The sequence below is a fragment of the Nesoenas mayeri genome (assembly GCF_963082525.1).
Source record: "Nesoenas mayeri genome assembly, chromosome: 1".
NCBI lineage: Eukaryota > Metazoa > Chordata > Aves > Columbiformes > Columbidae > Nesoenas > Nesoenas mayeri.
Genome location: NC_137541.1, coordinates 90210982 through 90223254, shown reverse-complemented (window position 1 = coordinate 90223254; position 12273 = coordinate 90210982). Strand labels below are relative to the sequence as shown.

At 41.2% G+C, this 12273-nt stretch overlaps 1 protein-coding gene across 1 annotated transcript in view; it reads left to right on the top strand.

The window, feature by feature from the left end:
- CRYBG3 (crystallin beta-gamma domain containing 3) overlaps window positions 1-12273 on the top strand; it is a 93871-nt gene that overhangs the window by 25201 nt on the left and 56397 nt on the right. Inside the window, exon 3 of the mRNA XM_080350358.1 lies at window positions 2103-2539. Coding sequence (XP_080206484.1) covers window positions 2103-2539 — 437 coding nt within the window. The remainder of the gene's footprint in view (window positions 1-2102; window positions 2540-12273) is intronic.

Sequence of the window (12273 nt, the reverse complement as noted above, 5' to 3'; positions counted from 1 at the left end):
CAAAGTACTTAGTTCCTATGAAACTGAGTTAATTGCTCAAGGGATTCATCCCAGGTTTGCATGTTACTTTCATAGTTTGCCTAGTGCTGAAGATCCCAGCCAGCACTACCATACATCTCTAAGCTGCAGTGTTGTCATCTTCATTTCCAGGAGTGTATTTGAGTAGAGTTGACCTGTAAAGTATTTGCAAATAGTAAATCCCTGAATACTACAGGGGTGACTACATCCCTTTGTGACGCATCAGCTATTGATTAGTGTGGTGTGCGGGGACAGGTGGGCTTTGTCACAGATGGGATGAAAAAGGCTGGTATTTGACTTAGCCCGCTTTTGAAAGTTTACTTGAAGGTTTAATGTGCTTGTTTGAGTGTCTTGCCTATGTGAAGAAAATAGAGGTTGTATGGATTTCCCAAGGACAAATTAATGCCATTCAGTTTCTATCCTCACATAAACAATTCAATTTTCAACACATATGTCTGATCACTTAATATTAAGTAATTGCATCTACTCTTTATATGGAAAAGGTGAAAATATATTGCTTGAAGATAGAAGATTAAAGACCACTGCTCCAGTATCACAAAGTATAACTTGCAAGTTTTTAAGAAATTGCTGTTCCCTAAGGATTAAACTGTGTTCATTAGAACAGTTTTTTCATCATTAACATGATCCTAGATGGATTATTAACAAATAAGCCTACTTGCTTATTTTAGGTTACTTGAAACAAATATATCTTCAAGTTGAAATAGGATTAGCGACCTAATGCAAATAGTAGCTTTCTGCTTAGATTGGATGGGTAGGTGTTATCCAATTTGAATCAATTACTTTTATCCTAAGATATTATTGACACAACTAAAATTTGCATGGGACTTTTGTTAATGTTCTCGTTCCCCACTCCTGTTGAGCAGAATAGATTGTATTTAAGAAAAGCTGGGTTAACTTTATTCTTTTTTAGTAAATTGGCTTGAAACAGGAATTGAAATTAGAAGTGTTGTACTGTTTAGATATAATAGGCAGCAATAGCAAATGACACCCACTAATGAAGGGTGAGGATGGGAGGGAGGTCCAGGGAAAAAGCAATTTTAGATTGTGAGGCTGAAAATGTGGTTACATGTGGTGTTTGTGAAGCCTGCCAGTGAAGTTGCATCATATTTTGGGGCAGGTGGTCTTGGCAGAAGTAGCATGGGCTTGAGCAGCAGTTCTTGGATCGGTAAGAGAAGCTGGCACCAAGGAAGTTCAAGGGCATAAATTGGTGAGGCTTCTGGCCCCTGAAGATAGATGCTCAGCTGAGTTGAAGGAAGAAATGAAGAGGTGGTTTACATGAGGTGAATCCCTACCTTAGTACTAATTGTTTTCAGTTAGGTGACAGGCAGTTCAGAAGGCCATGAGTGCAGGAGTAGCCGTGTGTAGGACTTCAGCTGTGTGGAAAACTCTGCAGTTTGAGCGTGGTGAACCGTGGAGCTGAGACTACAAACAGGTTGGAAAATAGAGCCGTGCAGTTAATTGCCTGTGGAGTTGACGGAAAGCTGGCCAAAGGGTGCAACATGGGGTTGCTAAGGATAGCGGGTAGGATTAATTTCTGGCATGTGAATTGAGTTTGGTTTATCCAAATCTTGCTCTTGATTCTCCCAGGTTTTTTGCAAGTGGAGGTTACTCTGTTTAAGGCTACAGTATGCTTGTGTTTTGCTATGGTGCTCCTCATATATTTGCAAGCTGAAAACTGTTCCTCTCACAAGCTTATACAGATTTGTTTGTAAAGCTGTGCTTTTTGGGCAGATTAGAGTCTGAAGCGTGAAAAATGGTTCCTTGTTTCTTCCTTGGGTTTTTTTTCTGCCAATTGAAGCAATTGTTCCCCATCTGTCCTTCTGTACTTTTCTTCTCCAGCAGCTGCTTTGTGAGTCTTCTGGCCTATGTAGTCCTTTTGGCTTTTTGTAGAATAGGGACCTTTTTAGTACAAAAAGAGAGTACAGGGCTTTGATCTTAAAATGAACCTTTAAACAACAGATGTCCTGAAAGGAATACAATGCATGGGAACAAATTGAGGAATTGGGAAATGTATGAAGATGACAGGAAACATTTTCCTTATGCACTTCTTGTATTTATCTTAGGTTTGTCAAAATGAAGAGAAGAACCATTCCACAGAAGAACTTAGCAAGTCTGAAATCCAGGAGGAGCTGAAAAAGGCTAATAGCCTTCCTAGTTTGACTCCTGGAACCAAAGCAGCCGATAAAGACAAGCAACCCCGAGAAGGTTTTTTTCATTTTCTTGGAAGCTTATTTAACATTGCAACAAAATCATCTTCAGTAGAATCTAAACCTTCTACCTTCCAAAATGAGCCCAACAGATGTGAAAAGGATTTACAGAACACAAATACCCTTCCAGAGGACATGCAGCCAAAGTGTCCAAAAATTGAAGAACCTATCTGTTCTACAGCTAGAATAAAAGAGGATTCTATAAATAAAGATGATACCAACTTAAATAATATTGGAAAAGATATCTCACAGGATCTGCAAGGAAGCTGGAAACGATCTGCAGATGCACAAAAGTAAGTTTTATAATTCAGTATTAAATATGTTAATGTTTGTTTGTGTGTGCACAGATCTACCTTGCCTAATTTTGCTGTGTGAATAATGACTGTAATTTCTAAGGATGACTGGAGTGTCCCTGACTCGACACTGTGAAAACTACATTGTGCAACTACCTTTAATAAATGAGAAGTCAACTGTGACAAAATACAACTTTAAAGAAGATTTTCTAGGACTCTCATGACTATGCATCTAAGCATTAAGAAAGGCTAAGGATGTGGCATTTAGAAATATGTTCAGTATTGTAGATCTACTTAAAAAAAAAGAAAGTGTAAGGAGCTTATTTCTGTCCACAGTGTAGCTAAATAAAGGTTTGGATGTTTGTCCTTTTTGTATCTGACTAGTTCAGTGGTTTTACTTCTGCAAGTAAGATTTCCTCATTTTCAAAAGATCTTTCGTGGTTTATTTGACTTGGTGATTTTTGCTTATGCATTTTGTTTACCCTTTGTCTTTGGGGTTTTCCTGTAATTTAAAGAAGGTTATATAAAATACTCGATTAGCTTAAATATGCATCATCCTTAACAGTCGTTTAATATTTCTAAAAGAGAATTCCAAAAAAATGGTGCCAAGGGCACCAATGAGAGTAGAAAAGCAGGAACACTGGCTGTGGTCCACACTATATGTAACAAAATCCCTCTGATCATGGCATAATCATAGGTAATAGTATTCCGAAACCATTTGTAGCTGTTCTGTTGAATATTTGAGTGTATGTGGGCCAGTACAGCACAGGTTTGGAGTTAGGTAGGTATGTATGTATGTATGTGTGTGCTGCCTGTCCAGTTTTTGATAGGTATTTAGAATATGAACTTGTCCACAGGCAATGAATCTGTAAGTAATGTTTACTCAGATTTTTAATACTGCCCAGGGTATTTATTTGAAACTTAAGCCAAAAGTAATGATGTGAGTAACCAATAATTCTATCACAATGCTCCTGTGTGTACTACAGAATGGGAGGATGTACTGAGAAGAACCACTTTTTTTTACTTTTAAGTTCTAAAACTAATTTGAGTTGTACTCAGTATATTTATCCATGGCATGTGAAGTGTTTCACCTCCATATAGGAGGTCAGAGATTCCCAAAGTAGTTGCTTAATGAATTTCACTTCCATATTGAGATGTCTCCAGCACTCTGTTCTTATTTATTATTCAATGGTCTAATGATTTGAAGCATCTGTCTTTCACCTTTATATGATAAATGTAATGGCTGATCAGGATATGAATAGGAGATGTGATACCCATTCTTCTGAACTTGAGACTGTATTTCCACTGCCAAAGTACAAGTGTTTGTAATTAATAATAATAATGGTTATGTTCTCATGAGTACTCTGGTCCATGACGTGGTCGACTGGTTTTTATTACAGATTCTTATCATGGTACTACACACCTGACTGACCCTTTTTCCAAAATGACGTGTCGCAGCCCAGCACCCCCACTTCATTGATCGATATAGAAGAAAATTTCTCCTCCCCTTAGTTGTTATCTGGAGAGACCTAGGAGCATTATGTTACTCAGTCTGTTTCCTGAACTGACTCTGCATTTTTTAAAACCCATTGGACAGGCTGGCTGCATCACTCTCTTGATGCTCTTTGCTGTTTCTGTAGTATGCTCTGGAAATGGGCAGGTAAGTCGTGTGCTGTTGCATAGCCAAGAGCTATGCAGAGATAAGAAAAAAGTCACTCCTTGCCTCAAAGAGAGCTTAGTCAAAAAAGACATAAGGCATTAGTAGATCTTTTTCACTTTTTGCTCCATTCCATGTAGTTTTTTCCTTATTGTCTTTCTTGCTCTCTCAACGCACAGCTAATAGTTGTGCTGTTCAGTTTGCAGTGGTAATCTGTCCTCTATGCAGGTTTTTTTTCTTACTCTCCTCCCCAACAAAGTCAGTCCTCTTACACTGAGTCTCTGCTGTCTATTCAGACAAACACGAATCTTGGAGGATAAACTGAAGGCCAAATATGTGGTCAACTAAACATGGCAATTGGAGCCTGCAATAAGTGGATGAGAGGCAGCCATGGTCAGCCCTTACAAAGTTAGTCTTTAAGCAGTAAACTGGTAAGGTGCTAGGCAGTCTATATGCACAGTTTAGGGGGTCAGGTGGTCTCAGTCTTCATTTACTTCTTGTGAATTCTTCAGAACAGTGTGGATTAATAAGTCCAGCATTAATAAAAGCTTACAGAGTTTGGAAAGACAATCTCTGTAACTTCTGTGTATGTTTTTCTCTGCCTGACTACACAATGTGAACTCTGTTTCTGAAGCAATTAGTAACGAGACATTGAAATAACAATCTAGAAGCAGAGGTTTGCTCTGTTTACTTTTTAAAAAGTTTGAATTTAGGATACCTCTTTTTTTCAGTTATGGATGTGATTATGCCAGATTTCTTCTTTTTTAGTTTATAAAAGTCTAAGGAATGTAGAGCAGTTTTTTTTTTTCTTTTCAGCATTAGCTAGCTTCTTTACTAAATATTAACTAACTGGTATTCACTTGGCATAGTTAAACTGTAAAATGCTCCTGATTACTGAGTAGTGGCTAGATAGTTTTGTAGAAAGTCCTAAGAAGTAGTTGGAAGTGGGTGCACACAAATAATGATGAAGGCAGGGAAAGATGAAGGACAAAGGAACAGGAAGGTCAGTGGATACCATGAAGGGAAGGGATGGTGTGAGAGTAGACTTTAGCTAATCTCTTGAAGATTTGGTCCCAAAAGACAAATGCTAGTGATACATACAGATTCAAAAGTACTATTGATTCCATTGATTGTTATGTTAAACTTCAAATTTAGCATTTAATGTAGAGGCAAATTGAAGCTGAGAGCTTTACAAATCCTTAAGACCACTGCGTTATTAATCTTACAACTGTTTCCCCTGTCATGAGGAACATTTGCATGAATTTGTTAATTCTAAACTACTGTCAAATGTTGAATTAGAGGGTATGTATGGTTAGGGGAGGGGGTTGCAATGGCAAGTGAAAGAGGGACAATTGTTATATTGCATAATCCCCATTAGAGTTGTAAAAACACCCCAACCAACCAACCAAAAAAAAAAAACCCCAAACAAATTAAAAAACCAAAACTAACACCTTTCAGAACTAAAATACCTACCAAATGTGGTAGATGCTTCTACCCAGACAACTTCATTAACCTCATATCCTTAAAGCAATATTTTGCAAAATACGAGGAAATTGGGCCATGCTGACCTGTAGGCTGAGGTTAATTTTGCCCTCAGTGGGAGGCCTGGCACTTGCTAAAGACTCAAGTTTCCAGGCCTTGAGCCAAAGAAAGTGGAATTCGTGACCTCAGTCTGTGGCGTACGTGTTTGTGATGGACAAAACGTGCAGGTCACGTTATTCCTCTGTCACCCTGGCTGAATGGCTCAGAGGTGATTGTACCTCAAGGGCTTCTGCTCCTTTAATCCATACAGTGGCAAGTGGTAAAGGAGGAGCACAGAGAACAAAACCATGATAAATTGTGCAGTCTCTAGATAACAGTTACTGTGGGCAGTAGCATAATAATTGCAGCGTGGAAGATGAGTGAGGAGAGTTGGGTTGGCTTAGTCTCCAGTTAGCACAACCCTTAGTCTTCCATTTGTCTGGGATGGCTGAAGATTTCCTTGCCACTGAGAAGTGAAGCAATCAATTGGGCTGGTATTGTTCTATAGAAGGTTAATGGTGAAGGGGTGAGGTTGGTAAAATATAAAATACAGTTTTAAAGTAATGCTTATTCAGCTGTAAGAGGAAAAAAATGCGAAATGAGATGTTTGCTACTAAGTGTGGAAAATCTCTTTCTTAGGTAAGATGACAACTTGTGTGTAGAGTAGTCCACACTGGCAGAACATTAAATATAAAAGTGAAAAGTTCATGTTTAGTTTTAGCCTTTGCACTCCTTCCTAATGATGTTAATAGCCAACCTTTAATTGATGAAATAAGCCCTAGAAGTAAAACCGTAGAACAGCAGGGTTGCACTTCACCTAATTTATCTCTGTTGAAAGTCTACATGAAAGAGATTTCATAAAGTAGGTGACAAATATAAAACATGGCTTTGCCCACATTCTTTCTTTCCTAGAATCTAAATATTTTACTTACTAATATATTGTCTTTCACTAACAAGCAATCATTTGGCTGCAAAATTGAGGCTGTTTCTCTAAGATTCCCAAGAATGGACTCCGGTAGTACCCACCTGCCGCCTTCTCAAGAATACTAGTCGTGGTAATTGGCAGTACGCTCTACAGATGACTGAGAAAATAACTTTGACAATTTTTCTTTTTCTTCCCCAGAAAAAAAAAAAAAAAAAAGTAATGACCCAGATCTGTTCTACTGACTACTTACCATTTGCCTGTCTTCTAGTAGATTTTTTTTTTTGTAGTATCCATTATCAATACCTGGATGTTGCATATAGTGATGTGCAAAACAATAGTACTTGTGAAACTGCATGGCTTGTTCTGGAGTTTAGCAAGAAGCCTTATTGCATTGCTGAACATGGTTGAGGAGATGAAAATAAAAATTGTACCCATTCTAAATGTTTTGATTCTAAAAACCTGACTGCTGATTAAGATGTTAATACCTCAGTTTGAGAAAATACTTAAGATCCTGACTTCTCCCTTTTGTTATGAACCTTGTGGACTTGGAAGTGAATAAGAACTCTCAATACCACAGCTGCAAAGATTTTTCTAACTGTAGGTAAAAGAGGAAAGGGGATGATTTCAAAAGCAAAAACTCAAAACAGTCTGCTTTTACACTTCTCACCCTACCAAGGAACTGAGTCCTCCTAATAGTTTAGGGAAAGCGTGGCAAACTATTTCATTCAGAAAGGGGAGGTAGCCTTGAAGAGAGACAAATTTCAGGCTGTTTACACTTCTCCTATATTATACATTGTTGGGTTTTGTGTGGGGTTGTTTGTTTGGTTTGGGGTTTTTGGGGGGTGGTTTTTTTTGTTTGTTTGGTTTTTGTTTTTTTTAAGGTTCAGTAAACCTATTATTATACCTCTAATGGCATAGTATTTCCCATCTTAGTGGTGCAAAAAACCCTGTCCTTTTATTTTGCTCTGTTAGAAATACATCTGATAAAATCCTTCAGGTCTACATAGTTCTGGTTAACATGTGTTTCAGAGATTGTCATTCACCTTTGTGTTACTGGTCAGATGCAGGCTTGTGGTGATACAGTAACATAGTCCTTAATTTGTCTGATGGATTGTGTATTGTGGTTTTGATTCAGTCAGCAGTGGTAGCATTCATCTTTCCGTATGGATGCCTTTGGCAGACAATCAAAAATAAATGAATGGAAATTTAATCACTTAATCCCAGGTGATGGTCTCACCAAGTAGTTACTAAAGAATGATGCAGAAGAGTGGTGAAGCTGCTGCTGCTGCATTTGTTGAAATCATACTTATCTTGTGGTCAGACCTGTGTCCTTGTCTAATTGCCTACCCAGGACCTATTTTACGTACAGAACCTGAACATTTAAAACTGTAAGTGTACACACAGCATGGCAGTGTCCATCCATCTTTGAAAGCATCTGTTGGGTGATGACAGTAAGAGGAAAATAAGAGCACTCTGTTGATTACTTCTATTACAATAATACCTGCATAAAGATTCCCATGACACAGACAAATATACATACTTCTATAGTAATACACAGCCTGTCAGCCTGCTTCTCTTTGTAGGAAGAGGTTGCCTTGGTGGTATCTCTGGGGGACACTAGGACAGCTGTGGACCCTGGGTGGTCCTGTCAGCACGTGCCCTGCATGCCTGCAAGCCCTGCAGTTTGCACCTAGATCCGTTGGTCTAAATTCCCTGATACCATTTGCTATGGAGGCACGTGAAGCAGCACAAGGAGGAGGAGGGGGCAGGAGTGTGCATCGTGGGGTGAGGAAATGGGGACACAGTAATTCATCTCCTGGTGGCTTCCTGGCTTCTGCCTTCAGAAACTGACTGTGGAAGTGCAGCATTGTCCAGTTGCTGGTGCTTGGGTGAACAGGGAGTCATTGCCAAAAGTGACCTGCTATCGCTTGAGTGTAAGTTATGTGGGTAGCTCTAACCTTCTAGGACAGCCAAATACGGCCCAAAATTGATTTAAAAGGCTGTCCTGGAGAAGGATCAGGGTCATCCTGCCCCTAAATTCTCTTGATGGACTGTGGAGGGAGGCCTCCAGCAGTGATTGCAGAGTTATGCCCAAACTCTCATCACAGAATCACAGAATGTTCGGGATCGGAAGGGGCCTCGAAAGATCATCTGGTCCAATCCCCTTGCCAGAGCAGGAACACCCAGATGAGGTTACACAGGAATGTGTCCAGGCGGGTTTTGAATGTCTCCAGAGAAGGAGACTCCACAACCCCCCTGGGCAGCCTGTTCCAGTGCTCTGTCACCCTTGCTGAGTTTCTTCTCATATTTAAGTGGAACCTCTTGTGTTCCCATTTGAACCCCCTACCCCCTGTCCTACCATTGGTTGTCACCAAGAAGAGCCTGGCTCCATCCTCATAACACTCACCCTTTATATATTTGTAAACATTAATGAGGTCACCCCTCAGTTTCTTCTTCTGCAAGCTAAAGAGACGCAGCTCCCTCAGCCTTTCCTCATAAGGGAGATGCTCCACTCCCTTGATCATCTTCATTGCCCTACGCTGGACTCTCTCCAGCAGTTCCCTGTCCTTCTGGAACTGAGGGGCCCAGAACTGGACACAATATTCCAGATGTGGTCTCACCAGGGTGGAGTAGAGGGGAAGGAGAACCTCTCTCGACCTGCTAACCACCCCCCTTCTAATATACCCCAGGATGCCATTGGCCTTCCTGGCCACAAGGGCACAGCGTTGGCTCATGGTCATCCTGCTGTCCACCAGGACCCCCAGGTCCCTTTCCCCTACACTGCTCTCTATTAGGTCATTACCCAACTTAAACTGGATTTAGTGTTAGGTCACTAAAAAAGAGGGCTTCATTATTTGTACACCTTTTCTTCCAGACACATCTCTGTGCATACCTTAATTTGAACGAATTCCCCTTTAGCACTACTTACAGATTTTCGAATTTTGACAGGAGCCCAAGCCTATGTGGATCAACTGAGACCTTGCCAAGGTAGGTGCTGCGCTGAGATTTCACCACCAGTTCCAGCAGTGGTGTGGGTGAATTTCAGGGCTCTGCTGCAGGAGAAATGCAGGCCCAGGCCTGCCTGCCAGAGAGTACCTGCCCAGAGCTGGGACGTGGGCCAAGGAAAGGTTCCTGTTGGCACCAAAGCAAAGATTTCTGTGTTTCTGAAGGATGAAAGCTTCTTAGTTTAAGAGTAATTCATAACAGATGCATGATACAAAATTAGAGCTAAATTAATTAAACTGAAAATTAATTCACTGGGTCATTTTTGTTTTTTTCCACTGAACTTTTTTTTTTTTTTTTTTTAAATAGAGTTGTTCAGCTGTGCGATGTGTTCAATTAACAGAGACTGTTTCTTAGAAACAGCATTTTGCAGTGGGATTTTGAAGTCAAGGCGCTACCTACAAGGCCTCCTAGGCCTTTACTTATCAATAAGGGTTTCATCCTCACACCTTCATCTTCACTGTTGTTGGGGTGGCAGGTAGCGTCGGATGGCATCAGTGGGTACCTGCTTTAATTAGCCAGTTGGGCTGTTAGAACATGTAGTCCCTTTTGTTTGCCTCTTCCGAGCACAGGCAGCACCTGTGATACACTCACATGCAGATCCCATGACAATCTCCTGCTGATACATCTGCCTGACTCCCCCCAGCATCAGTGTACGTGAAAGGGAAAGATAATCTCTTTGTTTCTGGCATCTTGGAAGTCAAACCCTTTCTTTTCTTGAACACCTCTGAAGCTACACTCTTGTTTGAGAGTAGAGGGATGTCCTAGCTCTCATTCTTCATTACATATGAGGAAGAGGCCAAGAGGAGTGGCTTTCTTCAGCCTCAAGAAGGCTAAGGGGAGACCTTACTGCTGTCCTCGGGTCTCTCCTGGAGGCCTTAGAGGAGATGGAGGCAGACTCTTCTCAGAGACATGTGCTGTTGGGGTGAGAGGAAATGGTAACACAGAATATTGGGAAACGTGTTTTCACCGTGAGGAGGGTCATCAAACCCTGGGGTGTGTGCACAGGGCTCCTGCCCCAAAGGCCCATCTTCAGAGGTGCTCAGAAGCAGTAGGACAAGGCCCCAGGCACCCTGATCTGTTTGGCCTAGCTTGGAGCAGGGTTTGAATCGGATGATCTCCCACAGTCCTTTCCAGCCTATATTACAACTCTGTGCCTGAAGGCAAGGCTGTCTTTTACAAGGTAACTTTCTGTCATCCAGCTTGTCAGTGTGATTTGCTTTTCACTGGGATTTGCAGCATCTTACAACCCCTCCTTGCACTTCAGCGTGAGGCAGCACGTGGCAAACTGCTGCAGAGGCAGCATAGCCCATGCTTGTCCATGCTCCCTGGAAGGAGCATGTCAAAGGCATTTGAGCAGCGGAATATCTGAGTGTGACAGAGGGGGAACTGGCTGAGCTACATGGGGTGCTGGGGGGTGCAGGTGGCAGGCGAGTGTGCATGGATACTTCCCACAGGTATGAGGCAGAAAGGTCAGTTGCTACTGGGTACCAGGGAGGGATGGCAACCAGGAGCCATCTCAGGCCCTTCATGTTGGTCATGGTCTTGCAACTGCCAGTGTTTTGAGTCGTCTTCAATCTGTGCTTTCTTCCTTCAGGCTCAAAGAGTAGGGTTGCTTTCTCAGATACAGAAGATAATCAAGAAGTAGCACCATGAAAGGCAAGAGGAAGGAAAGGCACTCCTTCCAAGGTCACAGAGGCTACATTTGGTTTTATTAAAATTGTCATTGTCTCCTCATTGTCCTCATGGAACATTAGCTTTGAAATTTTCTGCAGAATCAACAGTGTGCAAATCACTTTGTTTAGCCAAACTTTTGATCTTTTGAAATGTACATTGTGAAGTCCCAGGACACTAGGTATTTCAAACTTCAGATTTAAATCATGAAGCTACCCCTTCTGGCTAAAAACTAATTTTTTTTTTCATCTAAGTTGTATATGGCAACTTCTCAGTTAGCCCACAGTGTTTTTTTTTTTTTAAATAGGGCTTTTAGTTTTTCCATTTAAGAAGATCTGACAAAGTGTATAAACCAGCTAGCTGAGTAAGTTGGATTCTACCAGGAGGTTTTTCAATGTGATTTTAAAGACAGTTGTTTCCAGACAAAGGACCTTAACATAATTTTTCAGAAGTTGTCAATTAAGTATGCAGTAGAAAAAAAAACTAAGTGGAAAAAATTAAAATAAACAATAGCATAATTTTAAAATCGTCAGGGAGGGGTAGACAGGAACCACAAGAGAGAATACCGATTTAGATCAGTGGTTTTCAGCCTGTAGCCTGCAGATCATTCTGCTCTGGGAGTTCTTCTGAGGTGTCTGTGAGAGGAGATTAGGGGAAAACATGCACGTGGATGCTTGAAAAAGCTGGAGACTGCAGGGCTCTGGAGAAAATATCTGGGAGAGTGAGGTATGAGAAAAAAGTGGCAACTGGGAGAGCCAAGTGTTGCATACTGCAGAAACAGGCCAGCCAGCAGTCAGATTGCACTTTAGCAGTGCTGGGCCTGAGCTCATGAGCCTGGAGCTAAGCGGTGATGCTGGTTATAAAGTCCTTCTAGTGTGGACGCTGTGCTGTGCAAGTGAAGCTATGCTGCCCAGGGGTCTGAGATGCTGTACCCATGTAGTGCTGTGTCACACT